We start from the raw sequence: 20,652 nt of genomic DNA, 5'->3' as shown, positions 1-20,652 counted from the left end.
GGAGGGCGCCCTGTGCTTTACACAAATGAGAGCAGGTTGACCCTGTGCACAGGTGACAGACGTGAAAGGGTCTGGAGAAGCCGTGGAGAACGTTCTGCTGCCTGTAACATCGTTCAGTGTGACCGCTTTTGGTGGAGGGTCAGTGATGGGTCTCACACACGTGTATTAATTGACATGTAATACTTCACCAGTCTGACCACCATAATTAGAATAACCTTAAAAATGAAACCTCATAGACACTCTTACCTGGGTTGGCAGGATGCCATGTTCTATGCCAGTGTTGTGAGTGCCAGTCCCAAGAATCCCAGCAGCCGACACTTCACCCACAGCTCCCAGGCTGGAAAAAAAAAGGGAGTTAGGTCAGTAGAACCCAAACTTTTTTAAGCCAATTCTCCCCCAAAATGTTGTACCATCTGGTCGATACGCAGTACTGCCACACAGAGCACTGGCACCTTTCTGTGAATCTCGACTCTTTGATCGAGTGTTGAAGTATCCAGGGTCACAAAGCTTCAAAGGGGGATCTCACCATCCTCACCCTTCAGTCGACTGTTTCTGTGTCACAGTGATCGAAGGTTCACCGTACCAGCGGCACCTTTTCATTAATCTTCACTGGGGACCCCCTTACCCCATGCTCCTGGATCAAATGCTGACGTTTCTCTGTGCTCAAGGGTTCAGTCTTTGATTGGTTGTCACCGCACCATGAAAAAGGACGTTTCACCAAACTGCAACCTTTTTGTGAAAACTTACAGGTGATCCTCCCACTCCTGAATCGACCGTCAAGTGTATCACGAGATCGAACTTTGACTGTAATGGAACATTTTAGTGAATCTTGATCCCGGCCGTCTGTGACAATATGTTTTATGTACTGTATGAGCAAAGAAGCTGCCTTCAGCTTCTGTGCGGACAAAGAAACGAGCCGGAAATGAATGATCTGTCCACAGGACAACTGTGTGCGTGTTTGCGGACCACGTGCTTACTTAGAATAGCATATGGTTTCTTTTGCCTCGTGTCCGGGTAGCAACTGGAAGCACCCAATGATGATGAAAAAATGTTGTATGATGTACATAATCGAATTTTGTACCTTTACTTATGTATAGAAAATTAGAGCACTCTAGACGATGACAGGCCATTCAGCCCAACAAAGCTCGCCAGTCCTGTCCACTTATTAACATCAAGTCGAGTTTTGAAAGTCCCTAAAGTCCTACTGTCCACCACACGACTTAGTCGCTTATTACAAGTGTCTGTCGTTCTTTAAGAAAAACTTCATAATGTTTGTGCAAAATTTAATCTTTCCTCCTAACTCATCCCCTGTAGCCCCCCATAATCAGCCAAGTGGCTCTTCTCTGGACCTTCTCTTGTGCTGCTATGTCTTTTTTGTAGCCTGGAGATCCAAACTGCACCCAGGACTCCACATAAGGCCTCACCAGTGTGTTATGAAGCTTGAGCAGAACCTCCTGTGACTTGTACTCCACACATCAAGGAGCTATATAACCTGACATTGCATTAGTTGCCGTAATGTCTGCAAGTCGATAGCTTAGAGTCCACTCTTCTTCTTTTTCTTTTGGCTGCTCCTGGATCATCTTCTTCCATATCTTTCTGTCCTCGTTATCTTGTTCTGTTACACCCATCACCTGCATGTCCTCTCTCACCACATCCATAAACTTCTCTTAGGCCTTTCTATTTTTCTCTTACCTGGCATCTCTATCCTTAGCATCCTTCTCCCAATATACCCAGCATCTCTCCTCTGCACGTGTCCAAACCAATGCAATCTCACTTCTCTGACTTTGTCTCTCAACTGCCCAACTTGAGCTGACCCTCTAATGTCCTCATTTCTAATCCTGTACATCCTCGTTATACCCAATGCTCCCGACTCTTGAATCCTTCTCATAAGGTGGACTCTCGATTTTCAGACCCCCATTGTGTATTCAAGCCTCACATTTTTACTTCCTATGTGTAATTCTTTACATTTACTGACATTAAATGTCATCCTCCACAAATCTGCCCAAGTCCTTCTGTGATGATATAACGGACTCCAAATTATCTGCTAATCCACCTATCTTGGTATCATCTGCAAACTTAACCAGCTTGTTCCTTATATTCCTATCTAAATCATTTATAGATATTAAACATAGGATCAGCCCCCTGCACTGCCCCCTGCTGGTCACCACTCTTAACATCAGCCAGTTCTGATGAGGTTCCTCACACCATCACCTTCTGCTTCCTGTGTCTGAGCCAATTCTGCACCAATCTAAAAACATCACCCTGAACTGCCACTTCTTTGAGTTTGATGCCCACCCTCTCATCTGTATGTATGTTTATTAGGGCTCTTTTTGGTAGACTTTTTGGCTCTAGAAGGTTTATCATAACCAGCTCGTTCTCTGTTGGATCAGGTTAACGAGAGCAGTAGCACTCCTTGCATTTCTAAGTCACTGCCCTGAGGCGTCAGATTGGTTGAGAAATGTGACACTCAGTGAGCGTCTTAATTGTTCCCACCCACTTTTCACTTGGGGTGGTCTGCGGACGTGTATATTATTCATGTGGCTCATCAAGACCACGCAGACTATAACTCCATTCAACCTCAGCACTGCCCCCTGCTGGTCACCACTCTTAACATCGGCCAGTTCTGATGAGGTTCCTCACACCATTACCCTCTGCTTCCTGTGTCTGAGCCAATTCTGCACCCATCTAAAAATCTCACCCTGAACTGCCATTTCTTTTAATTTGATGCCCACCCTCTCATGTGGCACCTTATCAAATGCTTTCTGAAAGTCCACATCAATATCATCATCTGCTCCACTTTGATCGTATCCTTTTGTTGCCTCCTTATGGAATTCCAGCCTGTTAGTAAAACACGACCTCCGTCTTCTGACCCCACGCTGACTGTTCCTAATGACTCCTGTCCTTGCCAGGTGTTGCTCAATCTTATCCTTAATAATTTCTTCCATTAATTTTCCTGTGATGCCCGTTAAGCTTACTGGCCTGTAGTTGCTCTGATCTGTCTGGTCACCCTTTTTATATAATGGGATGATATTTGCCATTTTCCAGTCCTTCAGGATCTCTCCGGTGCGCAGTGACTTCCAAACAATATGTGTCAAGGGTTTCTATCTGCACTTGCTGGCCTCCTTAAGAACTTGAGGGTAAATGTTATTATAACAAGAGCTCATCTAGCAGAATGCTGGGTCCATCTTGCTACAGCATCCTGTAATAGGTGCGCTCCCTCTATGACGAGAATAAGCAGTTTACAATTTAAACTTCAATTTAAACTACAATTTAAACTTCCTTCTGCCTGTTTTCTCCTAAAGGTTTTAGGTCACCCAAAGGGCAACGGTCATTACTACCACCCACTTGTTGAGTAGCAGTTTGAATCAGGGGAGATGGAGGGCTCCAGAGGACCCCCAGCGGGTACCGACGGAGGTGGCAGCTGAGCAAACCGAGAGCAGTGGCGTCTCGTTTCGGCTGGGGAGTCGTGAGAAACGCTGGTTAGAAGGTGAACTTGTGTTTTATCGTTTTATTAGCTACCCCACAGCAAGGGTATTATAGAGACTTGACTGCACAATGACATTTTTATTTAAGTCAACATGCACTTTCTGCACTGAAAACGTGTCGTCTTCTCCCTTGCCCAAGCCCATCTAGATTTTCCAAAAGAGGTCGGTGCCCATTAGCTGCAGGCATGGAGCATCACAGTCCCATCTTCACGAGAGGATCAGCTCAAGTAGCTTCCTCTGCTGCCACCCCCACCCCTTTCATGTGAGGAGTCCTGAATGGTGGCTAGGGAGTTAAAATGAAGTTGAGAACGGGGAGCGGCGATGACGGACACACACAGGGGAATGGCACACACGTCACGCATGAGTGTAGCGGAGTCTGATGAAGACAAATGACAGGAAGCTGACATGCGGGTCACAGGCCGCCAGGTTGGAAGTGAGCGTCGTAAACCAAGTGGCAGACGGGTGGCCTGCTTGGCCTTTGAGATTCTCCCGAACGCATCAGGATGGACAGCACACCGCATGAGCTTGTTTGCCTGACAATATCGGATCCGACTCATGTAAATATTCATGTCTCACTTACCGACAGGCCTGGCGTGACCCAAGAGGACATCTGTGGGATCATGAATATGGAGATGTGACTGGAGACGCTCGACTTGTAAATCAGAAGCAGCCGTCGGTGTCTGGGTGTCAATCAGCAGGCGGCCAACTCGTTCCCAGACTTCAAGGATTTAAAAACAACAGCTGATCTGCATGGCTCGCTGAGATGGCGTGGATGAACAGCGGACTATGAAGATGTGTATTCTTAGTGCCTCATCTCATTCCGGGAGGTCTTTGGGCTGTGGGGCACTTAAATGAGGGCTCCAGATAAGGGCAGATAGCTGACTGTTAACCTTCATGGGTGCGCTGGCATGGCTGGTGTGCTGGGCAAAGTGCAAGTAGTGGTGTAACTACTGGAGTCTATGTGCAGGTGTCATCAGTACCATGAAACAGTTGACAATAATACAATATCAAGAAAAAACACTTTCACGCACAAGGTATACATAGCATGGAACATGAACAGTGTGTGTGTGTGTGTACATAAAGTTTTTATATGGTGTGTGTACCTGCATATGCTGCATACCTGGACACTGATCACAACAATATTCTGTTGGAGTAACCATTAATTTTACTGAATCAGCTCGCAATCTCAGAGTTCTCTTTGACTCTAGCAGGTCATTTAAAGCACACATTACAAAGCTGTCCAAATCAGGTTTCCATCCATCCATCCATCCATTATCCAACCCGCTATATCCTAACTACAGGGTCACGGGGGTCTGCTGGAGCCAATCCCAGCCAACACAGGGCACAAGGCAGGAAACAAACTCCGGGCAGGGCGCCAGCCCACAGCAGGACACACACACTAAGCACACACTAGAGACAGTTTAGGATCACCAATGCACCTAACCGGCATGTCTTTGGACTGTGGGAGGAAACCCACGCAGACACGGGAGAACATGCAAACTCCACGCAGGGAGGACACGGGGAGCGAACCCAAGTCTCCTAACCACTGCACCACTGTGCCGCCCCAAATCAGGTTTCTTCCATCTTAGAAATGTTGGGAAATTAAGGCGTTTTCTAAATAAACAGGATTCTGAGAAATTCATTCAGGTATTTATTTCTAGTAGGATTGACTACTGCAATGCGGTGCTCACTGGATGTTCAAACTGCTCTTTATACAGCCTCATGTTAATCCAAAATGTTGCTGCAAGAATTATTAGATAGATAGATAGATAGATAGATAGATAGATAGATAGATAGATAGATAGATAGATAGATAGATAGATAGATAGATAGATAGATACTTTATTATTCCGAAGGGGAAATTCACATACTCCAGCAGCAGCATACTGATAAAGAACAATATTAAATTAAAGAGTGATAACAATGCCGATAACAATGCAGGTATACAGACAGACAATAACTTTGTATAATTTTAACGTTTACCCCCCTATTTAATTATGTAATTATGTAATTTACCTATTACAAGAACAAGAAAATACGAACACATAACACCAGGTCTAGAGTCGTTACACTGGCACCCGGTTAAGTTTAGGGCATATTTCAAAATCCTCCTTTTAACATATAAAACATTAAATGGCCGAGGTCCAGCTTACTTGTCTGAACTTATCATGACTTACAAACCTGAGCGCACATTAAGATCTCAAGATGCCGGCCTGCTTTTGATTCCAATGATTACTAAAATAACGGTGGGAGGTTGAGCTTTTAGTTACAGGGCCCCCCTAAACTGTGGACTGGTCTGCCTGCTACTATATGAGATGCCCCTTCACTCTCAGGCTGAAGACTCACGACTTCAGTTTAGCACACCCTGACTAGAGCTGCTGATTAACTGTACAGACTGCATCTCTGTTGTCAGTCATTAGCACTAAAACATAAGTAACATGATAGTTATAATTTGTTACTAACCCTTTCTTTTCTCGGCACTCAAATGCGGCACTTGGTGCCCACTGCCCACCTGCCAAGTTGTTTTGCCTGCCTAAGGTAAAGTCATCCCTGATGGAGGATCGCAGGAATCGTCAGGTAGAGGGGTCCTTTCATCGGATTGGCTGGCCCAGCGCTGACTCAGCTGTGGAATGGCGAAATGGGGGGAGGCAGCTTGATGGCCGAGGTCTCCAGGACTCTAAACAAATCCAAATCCTATTATGGGATATCATCTCCTGTTCAATCCTGCTCCATACTTGTAATATTTTTATACTGTATTGAGGATGACTTGTGTTCTGTTCTGTGTATTGTATTGTATTGTATTGTATTGACACCCACTGCACGCCCAGCCTACCTGGAAAGGGGTCTCTCTTTGAACTGCCTTTTCCAAGGTGTCTTCCATTTTTTTTCCCTACAAGGGTCTTTCCTTGTCTTCTTAGAGAGTCAAGGCTGGGGGGCTGTCAAGAGGCAGGGCCTGTTAAAGCCCTTTGTGGCACTTCTTCTGTGATTTTGGGCTACACACATATAAATTGTATTGTATCGTATATGTACTGCCCGCCATGATGTCTGGGACAAACACACATGTTTTCCTTGATTTCTTACTCTGCTCCACAAACACTTCAGACTGTAAAGTTCATGTGGCAGGCTTTCATTTAAGGGGATTTGCAGACATTTCGGTCACAGAGCACTTGTTCATTTCAGGGCACCATCATGTTTGGCACACAGCAGTGGCAGGTCTATTAAAGCCGTTGTCATATTTAGCTCTATGTCGTATATTCCTGACATGCAACAACTGCTTGAAGTTTGCTGTTCACAGATGTCAGCAGGTGCGGAGGAACTTCTCTGCCAAGCCTCACATGCAGCCATCTTCAGGTCCTGCTTGTTTCAGGGGGGCTTGTCCCCTCAAGTTTTCTCATCAGCATATTGAAGGCATGCTCAGTTGGATTGGAATCGGGTGACTGGCTTGGCCATTCAAGAATTTTCCATATTTGAGATACTCCTCAGCAGTCTGTTTGGCTCATTATCTTGTTGTAGGATGAAGTGCCGTCCAGTGAGTTTGAGGAATTTACTGGAACTTGAGCAGATCAGATGTTTCTACACACCTCAGAATTCGTTGTCTGCCATCAGCAGTTCCATCATCAATGAAGAGGAGTGTGCCAGGACCTGTGGCAGCCATACATGACCAAGCCATAACACCTCCAGCGTCTCCATGTTTGACAGATGAGGTGGTCTCGTCTGCCCACAAGACCTTTTTCCCAGAATTCTGCAGGCTCTTCCATGTCTTTTTTCACCAATTGTAATCTGGCCATCCTGTTTTTGAGGCTAACTAGTGGTCTGCATCTTGCAGTGTGGTCTCTGCACTTCTGTTCATGAAGTCTTCTGCAGATAGTCGTCTCTGACACACACACATCGGCCCCCTGAAGACTGTTTCTGGTCTGTCAGACAGGCGTTTGGGGCTTTTTCTCTACCATAATGAGGATTCTTCAGTCATCAGCAATGGAGGTCTTCCTTGGCCTACCAGTCCCTTTGCGATTCCTGAGCCCACCAGTGTCTTCTTTCTTCTTCTCGATATTCCAGACAGTTCATTGAGGTCATCCTAAGGTTCTACTGATGTCTCCAATGGTTTTGTTCTGATTTTTCAGCCTCATAATGGCCTCTTTGATTTTCATTGGCAGCCACAGACTACAAAGGGTAGAAGCAACCCGAGGTATCCTGTGAAGCCATGAAACTCACCTGAGTGATCACAAACACCTGTGACACCAACTGTCCCAAACATTATGAGAGGAAACCATGCAGAGAAATTGTCATAAGACCGAAATTTCTGCAAAATCCTCTTAAGGGATAGTCTGCAATGTGCACTTTAATTACAATGTCTTAGGTGTAACAGTAGAGCAGAAGGGGACATCAAGGAGAAATGTGTCTTTGTCCCAAACATTATGGAGGACACTCTATGTAGATGGGACTCAAAATCGAGAAAATGATCAACTTTGGCATGACTGAAGACCGTGACAGCCCTTGGTCAAGTCCTATTGTGTTGGTCCCAAAACCAGACAGATTGTGGTGATTTTCACGTATACCCCATGCTTTGAGTAGAACAGGGTTCCTCAATCCCAGTCTGGGAGGGCCACAGTGGGCTTCAGGATTTTGTTCTAAACCGGTTGCTTAATTAGAAAGCAATTCTTGCTAATAATTTAATTTCATGGCTTGTTAGTGCTTTAACTCTGCCATGTCAGGTCATTCTCATATTCTGGACTTTCTTCCCCTTTCTAAGGATATCATCCAAAGGATTTGAAGGCTAAAATGGAGGAGTAATTCTCAGTCCTTCACTTTTCTCTCTTTACTTTCCTTCCAAGTATTTCATTAAACCCAATAGTGCATGATAAATACACACGGGGGTGTCAATGGTAACAAGCTAAATGGAGAAATGCTGGTCTCTTTTGTCATTTGTATCTTATTGCTAATAAGGATCCATTGAAAACAGAGAATACAGCTGCTTAAGACTCAAATAAGAAATAAGGGTTCAAAATCTTAACGAGCGAGACCACTAAAGTGAAGCAGAAGTGTCATTTGAGCAATAAGGGCTTCTTATTAGGCCAATTGGGTTGGAGCAAAAACCTGCAGCCACAGTAGCCCTCCAGGTCCGTGACTGAGGACACCTGGAGTAGATGAATTACTTGAGCACTTGGGTAAGTCTCGATACCGGACCACCCTCGAGATGACCCAAGGATTTGGGCAGATTAATTCCTTCGGCTAAGGAGAAGACCCCCTAGTGGATTCTACCAGTAATGCGTTCATCCCTTTGGGCTACATGAGGTTCTGGCGACATTCCAGCATCTAGTGGACAAACTGCCATGGCCTCACAATGCCTAGAGCCCAAATAATGCAGTCATCAGTTCCAGTGCCTGGTGGGAACACATGCAGCACTTCTTGAATGTACTGTGGATCATCTATCAACAAGACTCCAAAAAGAGATGAAAAAATACTTATTTAGGCTATCAAATAGCAAGTATCTGGGTTATGTCGTGGGCCCGGGACAGTCAAACTGCAATGGTTTCTGCCATACAGAACTGGCACTGGCTGCGAAGTAGGAGGCAAGTACATATCTTTCATGGACTAGTGGGCAATTACCGCTGGTTTGTACCCCACTTTTGTGGTAAGTGTCCCATATGCTAGCCCACTAGAATATGTACACTGCACACACCGATCAGGACAAGAGTTGAACTCGGGTCCCCAGAGACGTCAAGCAGCGGCTGTAACCAGTATGGCTGCTGTGCTGCCTCTGTTTGCCTTTATTTATTCAGTGTTTGTTTTGTGTGCCACCTCATTCACTTCTGAGCGCTCAGTAATCCCAAACATCCAGGGATTTGAATGCAAGGAAGCCAAACAGAAAACAGAGAACAAGGAAACAAAATTAGCTGAATGACTGTGAGCAAGAAAGAAGAGCGTAAAGGCCAGGTGTGAGGCAAGCAAGGCGCCCGTCTGGATCTGAGCCCAAATGTGTGAATGTGCCAGGGGCTGAGAAACAAAGACACATGAAAAGGCCTTTTCAAGTTTGACTCCTGCTTTTTAAAATCTGACTTTTCAAACAAAAACCTGCTGCCGAAGCTACAAGGCCTTTCCTGGCTTGATGGCTCCACTGAATGATGTGCAGAGCCCCTCTCCGAGGGATAACGCGAAGATTACCAGGTAGACTGGACTACAAATCTGCTCTTCTGCCAGACAGGATGACCTGGCATGACACAGACCTGCACACACACATACACAAACACACACTGGCAAAAGTGTCATGTTTAGCACTCCAACCATCAGCTGGATCAGTGGCAACCACGTTGATGAGCAGAGGTGCCCCTAACAAGATGTCCACACACAGCACACCTTTGTCTCAAAGTGGAACACAATAGGAGGCGAGGACCCAGCAGGTCAGGCTCTTGTGAGAGTGGACAGCAACACAAAGTCAACTGCGGCTAAGAAACGAGGATGGCTGGCATGGGAGACATGGAGTGGGCACACCGGGAACTCCTGAACTGAGTATTGTGTAGGACCTTCATATAGAGTGGTAATATAGAACCTTCACTATCTATCTATCTATCTATCTATCTATCTATCTATCTATCTATCTATCTATCTATCTATCATATAGTGCCTTTCATATCTATCTATCTATCATATAGTGCCTTTAATGTCTATCTATCTATCTATTATATAGTGCCTTTGTCTATCCAGTTTTATAAGGTGCTATATAAAACACTGTTTGCTGCAGAATTTAATTTCTATTTATTCTATATAATGCCTTTAATATCATCAATCTATCCATTAAATAGGACCTTTCATGTCTATATATCAGTAATATAGTGCCTTTATATAGCCATCTATTATGAATTCATATCAATATATCTGCATTTTTATCACTTGGGATTAATAAAGTATCTATCTATCTATCTATCTATCTATTATATAGTGCCTCTCACATCTATCTATCTATCATATAGTGCCTTATCTATCTATCTATCTATCTATCTATCTATCTATCTATGATATAGTGCCTTTCAATTACTTTATTTACTTGTCTATGTAATATAGTGCCTTTCACATCTATTGCATAGTTCCCTTCATATTTGTCTAATATAGTGCTTTCCTGTCTATCTGTTGATTATATAGTGCCTTCTATATCTAACTATATAGCTATCTACTGTATGTACCTGTTACACAGGGTCTTTGCTGTATATAGTTATTAATTACCAAATACCTCTCATATCTCCCATATAGCGCCTTTTCTTTCTTTCTTTCTTTCTTTCTTTCTTTCTTTCTTTCTTTCTTTCTTTCTTACTTAAAGCCTTTATCTTGCTGTCTGTCCATTTGTTGTGTGGCACCTTTCATGTCTAGCAGTGTTTTCATATGTCTCTACTACATATCTGGCTGTATGTATGTATCTGTGTTATGTACTGTAATACCTTCACTATGTATCTGACAATGAGGGCTGGCCTCAGTACGGCAGGCTGGTGAGATGAAGTCCAGACGGCAAGGGACACGATGAGATGTCTGCTATTAACTCCACAGTTTGTTGTTGTAAAGCCCCCACTTTCCAGAGGATATCGATGTAAGGATTCACTTTACACGCAGTCTGAACTTAGAAAGGACTTTAATTCCTGTTGCAGTGTCTGTCAACCAAATTAAATACATACGCTAAGTCACAACGTTACATGCAAGTACACATTTTAACTACTCTGCACGTTGTGGGAGACGGCCGGCTGTTTATCCCGGCCAGCACCCCCAGGCCGCTAGATGGAGCCCTCCCTGTAGCATGGGAGTGCCCCAAAGACCAGCAGGGAATTATGGACAGTGGAGTTTTTATTCCCAACCCTGCTGGACACCGTGGGGCCCACCAGAGGACGCTGCAGGGAGGCTCAAGGACTTATGCCGGCCCTATAACCCGGAAGCACGTCATGATCATATGACCAGAAGGAACGACGTGTTTCCGGGTTGAAGAAAAGGACTTTTAATCTGACCCGGAAGTGATAAGGACTCATGGACTGCTGGGCTGGAGCCACTTCCGGGTCGGGGAGTATAAAAGGACTATGGGAGAGCCCAGACAGTGAGCTGAGCTGGGAGGAAGGGTGGCAAAGTGTCTGGGAGAGGAGGATTGGTATTGTGATTGTAGAGAAAAGTGTGTATTGATTATATGAGTAGTGTGGAGTGTGGAGTGGAGGGTGCTTAGTGCACGTTATTGTTATATAATAAATAATAATCGTATTTTTACCTGGTGTTTGGAGTGGTACCTGAAGGTTCAAGGGAGCACTAATACGCTCTACTGCTACAACGTGTAAGTTTAACAAACATTTGAACCTCTTTAGATCAAATTATCTAGAATAAACTTACTTTTCCATAAGGATGCCCAGCACTAATGGCTCAAGTCATATGGGAAAAGGACAAACTGATCTTACAGTGTGCAGCAAGTAAACAAAGGAACGGATAAAGCAACAAAGCCTGAACTTTCACCTGGAAGTGTGTAAGAAAAAGTTCTACAAGTGTTTTCTAATATTCTGCCATTAGAGGTCACCATTTGACCTGGCAAAGGACTTTCTGACAGTATCCATGCTTTATAGCACCTTTCATATCTACTCATGGACGCTATCCAGTGGCCTGAGACGAAGACTGGACTCCTTCACGTGTGTCTCTCCAGAGAATCCTTGGACCCTCATTGTGAAGGGGCGTCAGTTACGGCACTACGGCCATGTGGCGCGATTACCCGAGGGTGATCCTCATTGTTGAGGACCCGAGTTGCTGGACCCACGTAACACCTGGCTACAGCAGGCAGAGGGTCTTTTCTAGAGGGTGGGACTTGCCTGGGGTTGGGGGGGTTGCCAACCGGGATCCCAAGCTGTTTTGTCGTGTGGTGGGTACGGCAGCATGCTGTACCAATGCATACTCCCCAACTTGACTTGACTTGATATCTAAGTCTCTGTGTTATATAGTGCCTTTCATACCTTCCTATCAGGAGGTTGGCCATCCGTCCTTTCCACCTTCCCATTACCCATTTCTAATCTTAATCAGCTTGTCTTGCGAGGGTCACGTCAACTGTGAGATTCACTTGTCAGATGTCCCAAGTTGCCTGAACATGATGGCCAGCCCCAGCCGACAGTCAATATTTGATCCCTGAAGTGCAGTCGATGCACAAGAGAGCAGGAGGTGACGTTCATCGTCATCGTCAAAAACAATCAAAGCACCCCAGCCACCCTGAACATGTCAGTTGGGCCACATCGAGGTCCCGGGTTTACGGTGGTGGCACATTTGTCAAAGGGTTACCCAGCAACTGTGGGGGCACAACTTGCAAATAGAGTTCTAAGAGATAAACCACTCAGTGGTGAGTCAGTCACTGGCGAGGGGGGTGGCCAGCGTCCTTGGGCTTCTCTGCCAGGCTCGTCCGGCCCTGTTCATAATTTTATGATAAATAAAATTCATCAGCTCGGGTCTGACGCTGACATAACTCAAAACCCAGCAGGCTCTAATTCTCCTCGTTAATCAAATGCGAAACGTAATCCCGCACTTCTCCGCGCAGAGCGGCAGTGGGAATAAAAATTGATTTTGTGAGGCTTTGATTCTAACACTGCCTTCCAACTAAAATCACTCGGCCAATCCAGAAGACTAACTGATGACCCGAGTGTTCAGGGCTGCATCTTACAAAAGGAGGGCATTTATTTTTGGGAGTTTGGGATTGGCTGGCATGAGGGGGTGAAGGGCTGGAATTGGGGGGGACTGCGCTGAAATCAGGGAATGGTCAGCAGCAAAAGAGTCAAATGGCAGCCAATGACTGCAGTCTCGAGACCGAGATGGACGTCACTCGTGATTGTAATGTAAACTCGGTGAACTCAATGATCGACGAGACAAAGTGAGGACACTGACCTCAATTACATAAAGGACGGCATCGCTACGGCGGATGTAGTGTTAGGATGGGTCGCCAGTGACGTTGTGGGCGTGTCACACGTGACGTCATAAGGGCAGGGGACTGCAATTGAGGCAGAATAAATAGAAGCCGTCCATCCATCATGTAAACCCACTTATCCAGGGCAGGGTCACAGGGCACCCGGAGCCTAACCTGGCAAGCATCAGACTCAGAGAGCAACAACCTCTGGACCAGAACGTTAAAAAGCCATGCAGCTGAAAAAGGAAAGGAAAGCTCAGCCTCACGTGAGGGGCCGGGGGTCTCTGCTAACAATGCCTGCTGTTATTTCATAAAGGAAATGAGAATTTCATGGGGAGTGCCACCTCATTGTACTTTCATTTCCCAATGCCCATTAGTATGTGGCGCCCCAGGCACAAGACGGTCAGGCGTATCAGCAACAATGGCTCTAGAGTTTTGCTGTCCTGTCTGGTCAGAGCGGAGGGTCTTCACTGTTTCTGCTTCGCCTCTTCCCAGGAGGGTCTCGTGTTTTGACTGTAGGGTTCTTCTTTATGTCAGGGCTGGTCCCCCCCTGTTTGTCCCCCCTTTTCCCTGGGGTTGGGGGGAGGGGTGTGACAGGCCAAAGCACGCTGTGGAATGTTTGTCCTGGTAGGGTGTCTCGTGGACCCCCTGCAGATTTTGTTTTTTACTTAAACCCTCTGGAGTTTCTTTTTTTTCTGTCCTTCTGGCCATTAGACCTCACTTTATTCCTTGTTAATTAGTGTCACTTCTTTTAATTTTTATAGTTGTCTTCTCTTCTCTCTTGTCTCCTCCTGGACTCTTTTGATTTGAGACAGCTCGTTAATCAGCCTACACATAAAGCAGGTCATACGTTAGACTTAGTAATTACTAAAGGACTAAAAGTTGATATAAAGCAGGTCATTGATACGGGTCTATCAGACCATTTTCTTCTACTTTTTAATATAGAAATGATGATAGAAAACACTCATGAGAAGCATATTGTTAAAAAACGCTTCTTTGACTCATCTTTAAAACTTACAAACATTCTAAGCAATCAGTCCGTTTATAGTGCCAACTATAATAGCGAGGAGAATGTAAATAGTAAGGTGGAAAGATTTAATACTAAAGTGAGGGCTGCTGTTGACTTAGTTGCACCTGAAAAGACAGTCAAAAAATTTTCTAGCATTGTTATACCATGGAAGACCCAAAGAGTGTCTGATTTAAAGAGAACATGCCGTAGAGCTGAGCGTAAATGGAGGAAGACTAAACTAACTATTGACTATTAAATATTAAAAGTTAAAATAACAGAATACAATAACACAGTCCGTCTTGAGAGGCGCTGCTATTTCTCTAAGATTATAAATAACAATGCTAGTAATCCCAGAGTCTTATTTTCAACGATTGATCATCTGTTAAACCCAGGTAACTCAAAGGAATGCCTCCTAAGTACTTCCAGTAAAACCTGCGAGGCTATCGATGTATTTTTCAATCAAAAAATTAATGATATTAGAAATAACACAGTATATCTCCCCAACACTAAGGATCCTCCTAAACCCCAGTATTCCGTAATAAACAAATTAAAGTCTTTCACTAGGATAGATTTACCTGATTTACATAAAATAGTTTCTCAAATTAAACCCTCTACCTGTGCCCTTGACCCAATACCAACAAATTTTTTCAAAGAAGTATCGGGCGTGCTTATTGATAATGTTCTTGACATAGTAAATTCGTCATTAGATACGGGGGTCTTCCCAGACTGTCTTAAGACTGCGGTAGTTAAACCCCTACTTAAGAAAAATAATCTCGACCCCTCTGCTCTTGAAAATTATAGACCCATCTCTAACCTGCCTTTCTTAAGTAAAATTCTAGAGAAGGCAGTCATTATGCAGTTAAATGAGCACCTCAATAAACTTGCTATTCTTGATAAATTTCAGTCAGGTTTTAGAACAAATCACAGCACAGAAACTGCACTCGTTAAAGTAGTAAATGACTTGCGGGTAAATGCAGACAGAGGCCATTGATCTGTTCTCATCCTCTTAGATCTGAGTGCCGCATTTGACACCATTGATCATAATATTCTTAAGAATCGCCTTAGTCAATGGGTGGGCCTCTCTGGCAGTGTCTTAAATTGGTTTGAATCCTACCTGGCAGGGAGAAAATTCTTTGCTAGTTGTGGTAATTATAACTCAAAGACACATGATATTCTATATGGTGTTCCACAAGGCTCTATCCTGGGTCCGCTGCTCTTCTCAATCTACATGCTTCCATTAGGTCAGATTATCTCAGGGCACAACGTGAGTTACCACAGCTATGCTGATGACACACAGCTGTATTTATCAATAGCACCTGATGACCCCATATCTCTTGATTTGCTAACACAATGTCTAACCTGTATCTCAGAATGAATGAATAGTAACTTTCTCAAATTAAATAAAGAGAAAACCGAAATCTTAGTGATTGGCAATAATGGATACAATGAGGCTATTAGAAATAAACTGGTTGCATTAGGATTAAAAGTCAAAACGGAGGTAAAAAGCTTAGGGGTAACCATTGACTGTAATCTGAATTTTAAATCACATATTAATCAGATCACTAGGACAGCATTTTTTCACTTAAGAAACATAGCAAAAGTTAGACCTCTTATATCATCGAAAGATGCAGAGAAATTAGTTCACGCGTTTGTTTTCAGTCGGCTAGATTACTGTAATGCACTCCTCTCAGGACTACCCAAAAAAGACATCAATCATTTGCAACTAGTGCAGAATGCAGCTGCTAGAATCCTTACCAGGAAAAGAAAATCCGAACACATTTCTCCAGTTTTGATGTCACTACACTGGTTACCTGTGTCATTCAGAATTGACTTTAAAATTCTGCTCATGGTCTATAAAGCCTTAAATAATCTCGCCCCGTCTTATATATCGGAATGTCTGACGTCTTATATTCCAAATCATAACCTCAGATCCTCAACTGAGTTTCTCCTTAGAATTCCAAGAGCAAAATTTAAAAGAAGTGGTGAGGCGGGCGGCCTTCTGCTGTTATGCACCTAAAATCTGGAATAGCCTGCCAGTAGGAATTCGCCAGGCTAATACAGTGGAGCACTTTAAAAAACTACTGAAAACACATTATTTTAACATGGCCTTCTCATAACTTCACATGTAATTTAATCCTGATACTCTGTATATCCAATTCATTATAATAACTATTCATTCAAAATCTGTACTAACCCCTACTCTCTCTTCTGTTTCCTTTTCCGGTGTCCTTTTGGTGGTGGCGCATCTACCCAAAACTCCATGATGTTCCAACAATGATGGATGGATTAAAAGCCAGAAGTCTGTATGACCATCAGCATCAAGTGACTCCGTGAGAACCCTAACTACAACGAGGACTATTTCATTTATGTTAGGTAGAATGCCCAGAGGGGACTGGGTGGTCTCGTGGCCTGGAACCCCTGCAGATTTTATTTTTTTCTCCATCCATCTGGAGTTTTTTTTTGTTTTTTCTGTCCACCCTGACCATCGGACCTTACTCCTTTTCTATGTTAACTAATGTTATCTTATTTTAATTTTGTATTTTGTCTTTTATTTTTCTTTTCTTCATTATGTAAAGCACTTTGAGCTACTTTTTGTATGAAAATGTGCTATAGAAATAAATGTTGTTGTTCATCTTGTAAAGCACTTTAAGCTCCATCATTTGTATGAAAACGTGCAACAGAAATACGTGTTGTTGTTGCTGTTGTCCGCTCCACTTCCACGTCTTTACCTGGATGGCACTGATGATCAAGGTTATTATAGTTAACGAAAACTAGTGACATTCTGAAATGACGGTGACCGTTGCTCCTCAAAAAAGTAAGGGCCTACAATGCCAAATTCTGCAATGGCGCACCTCATCCATTTCTTCCACTTCTCTAGCATTTCAATGTGACATTCTGAAGTGACGGTGAACGTTGTTGCTCCCTAAGGGCCTACAATGCCAAATTTTTCAATGGCGCACCAAACTGTAGCACGTGTGCTCACTGTGAGGAGATCTCTGATGAAGTTCACCAGGGTTGGTTTCAACCCAATAGGTTTTCAGGTCGGTGTGTGTAGACCTTCGACTTGAGAAGAAATCACACAGAGCGAGATCAGGTGAACGTGAAGGCCACCCGACATCGCCGCGCTGGGAGATCAGCTCCCCCAGAAACATCTCCCACAAAAGTTACATGGATCTGTGCGCCGGCAGTATGCGCTGTTGCTCCAGGCATCCACCTCATCCATTTCTTCCACTTCTCTAGCATTTCAATGTGACATTCTGAAGTGACGGTGAAGGTTGTTGCTCCCTAAGGGCCTACAATGCCAAATTTTGCAATGGCGCACCAAACTGTAGCACGTGTGCTCACTGTGCGGAGGTGTTTGATGAAGTTCACCAGGGTTGGTTTCAGCCCAATAGCAGAAGTTTTGCTTATTTACTTAACCATTCAAATGGAAATGTGCCTTGTTGCTGACGTCACATGACAATGACATCTCGATGAATGGAATGCAGAATGTCAGCGCCCAACTCTCTACAGCTCTCCTAGTCTCTCTCGGTGACTTCCTGCAGTGCCATCATTGTGTATGGATGGAAATGCAAAATCAAAGACGTGTTGGAAATGCCGAAGGCAGAAGCATGCTGAACGTCTAGCAGACTGCAAAATGGACACCCTTACAGCTTAGATGTTTTCAGGCATTCGTATAGTCCGAGGAGAGCCTGGAGATTTTCTGTTCCATGTTGCATATCTGTCTGCCTAAATTGAGAATTCTTTTCCAATTTGGGACGCCACAGTTAGGAGGAGGGCGGCACGGTGGCGCAGTGGGTAGTGCTGCTGCCTCGCAATTAGGAAACCTAGGTCCTCCCTGCGTGGAGTTTGCATGTTCTCCCCGCATCTGCGTGGGTTTCCTCCCAAAGTCCAAAGACATGCAGGTTAGGTGCATTGGAAATTCTAAATTGTTCCTATTGTGTGTGTGTGTGTGTGTGTGTGTTGCCCTGCAGTGGGCTGGCGCCCTGCCCGGGGTTTGACTCCTGCCTTGCGCCCTGTGCTGACTGGGATTGGCTCCAGCAGACCCCCATGACCCTGTAGTTAGGATATAGCGGGTTGGATAGATGGATGAATGGATGGACCGTTAGGAGGAATGCTGAAGTGTGTTTGGAAGGCGCGTTACGTAGTGATGATGGATCCTTTGTTTTTGACGAATGCTTTGAGAGCGAAAGCAACGGTGTGCACCAGACCAAGGCGTGTGGCCGACTGAAAGCTACAAGGGGTCGCCTATCAAAGCGCAACTCACTCAGCTGCCTCTACCTAATGCGATGACCTTGAGAAATGTGGTACTTCATCTTGGCTCATCCTGTATGAGGGCAGAAGTCATTCTCTCTAAACATTTACCCATGATTCTTATTTACCCCGCCTTCGCTCACATATGCAAATAATTCAATGTAACTATCCAATCAGTGCACGCCTCCAAAGAGGTTTTTTCCCCCCAGGGAGACGGACTAACAACAGAGGACCGATTTAGGGTGCCAAGGGCAAATCTCATAGATGGTGGGGAACAACTGAGAGCGAGATTTGCACCCCAGTGTTCATGTAAGCCCATTTGGGAGAGGATTAGAGTTGGAATGAAATGAGCCTTCAGCAATGCAGTCAAGAGCCGCCGTTCTGGCCGTGTAATTGTAGTTTGCCGTAGCTGTGTGTCCTGCGCTATACCAGTTTGAGGATTATAATAATAATAATACACTGTATTTATATAGTGCATTATTTATTACAATCTGTGTTGTATTCTGATTTTTAGACTCCCCACCCTTACCCCCAGGATGTCCAGATGACCTGTAATAGTGCCGGCTCATCGAAGCTGTCAGACATTAAGACTAAAGATCATAATTTAAAACAAAGGAATCAAACAGCTGCATTGAGTCCGAGTGTCTGCAAGTCAGAGTCTGCACTGTTTACAAAAATGACCCCCAAACTTTGCCCACCCCGCCAACTAGGCAAACTCCCCAGTTCACCAAAATGGTGGAAGCGGCCCTGTGATATCTGTCAAAGACTGTGAAGCCGAGTCTCAGGGCAGTGAGACAGCACAGTGTTCACTTTATTCTACTGTCAGCACAGTGGCGAGTGCCCTCTTCTACGTGGTTGGTGTGCTGGCAATAAATCTGCAGGGTCTCCCACAGTTCCTGATGCTTCATTTCAAATGCGCTCTGGATTTGGCGACTTATTGCATTTTGCTGGGCCTTGAGCTTCTCTTGCTATTTTCTAGATTTTTGAACCTTTGCTCTGTTTTTGACCTTGGCTGTTGGATTGTGTTGTGGGACTTTGTTTGCATAAAATTACCTCGGCGTTTTATGGCAATTCCTTTGTTTATTGGGCTCCAGGGAGCTTCACTGTGTGACAGAGCATTTGTAAAAAGAAAAGATTTACCAGGGTTTCGTGGTATTCCCCTTCTAGTCTGCTTTTATGAAAGTGCTTTGTGGGATTTCCATACCTTGAGACTCCTCCTGGTTCATAACACTTTACTACTAGCCAGGGTTTGGTGGGTTTTCCTTCTCGAGTGGGCATTTTTGGAAGTGCTTTGTGGGATGTGTGTGCCTCAAGTTGCCTAGTTAATAATAAGATGCTGCAGATGTTCTATCAGACGGTTGTGGAGAGCGCCCTGTTCTACGCGGTGGTGTGCTGGGGAGGCAGCATAAATAAGAGGGACGCCTTACGCCTGGACAAACTAGTGAGGAAGGCAGGCTCTATTGTAGGCACGGAGCTGAACAGTTTGACATCCGTGGCAGAGCGACGAGCGCTGAGCAGACTCCTGTCAATCATGGAGAATCCCCTGCATCCACTGAACAGGATCATCTCCAGACAGAGGAGCAGCTTCAGCGACAGACTGCTGTCACCGTCCTGCTCCACTGACTGACTGAGGAGATCGTTCCTCCCCAACACTATGCGACTCTTCAATTCCACCTGGGGGGGTAAACGTTAACATTATAAAAAAGTTATTGTCTGTTATACCTGCCTCGCACTCTCCACCTTGCATTTTTTAACTTGCACTTCATTTTTATCACTCTTTAATTAATATTGTTTTTATCAGTATGCTGCTGCTGCTGGAGTATGTGAATTTCCCCTTGGGATTAATAAAGTTTATCTATATCTATCTATCTATCTATCTATCTATCTATCTATCTATCTATCTATCTTGTCTGGACAGTAATTCTGACTGTCTAATCAGCTAATGTAAAAGGCACTATATAAATCACAGCCTGCTGCAGAATTTCAGAATTAGCTCTTTAGCACCT

The 20,652-nt window shown here is 44.4% G+C and overlaps 1 protein-coding gene across 1 annotated transcript in view; it reads right to left on the bottom strand.

The window, feature by feature from the left end:
* Positions 1 to 20,652, bottom strand: part of LOC114647645 (L-gulonolactone oxidase-like) — a 232,601-nt gene that overhangs the window by 177,229 nt on the left and 34,720 nt on the right. Inside the window, exon 5 of the mRNA XM_051925415.1 lies at positions 247 to 337. Within this exon, the coding sequence (XP_051781375.1) occupies positions 247 to 337 (91 nt within the window). The remainder of the gene's footprint in view (positions 1 to 246; positions 338 to 20,652) is intronic.

Source organism: Erpetoichthys calabaricus, chromosome 3 (genome assembly GCF_900747795.2).
Source record: "Erpetoichthys calabaricus chromosome 3, fErpCal1.3, whole genome shotgun sequence".
NCBI classification, from domain to species: domain Eukaryota; kingdom Metazoa; phylum Chordata; class Cladistia; order Polypteriformes; family Polypteridae; genus Erpetoichthys; species Erpetoichthys calabaricus.
Note: the sequence above shows the minus strand (reverse complement) of the source record. Positions and strands in the feature narration are given on the sequence as shown.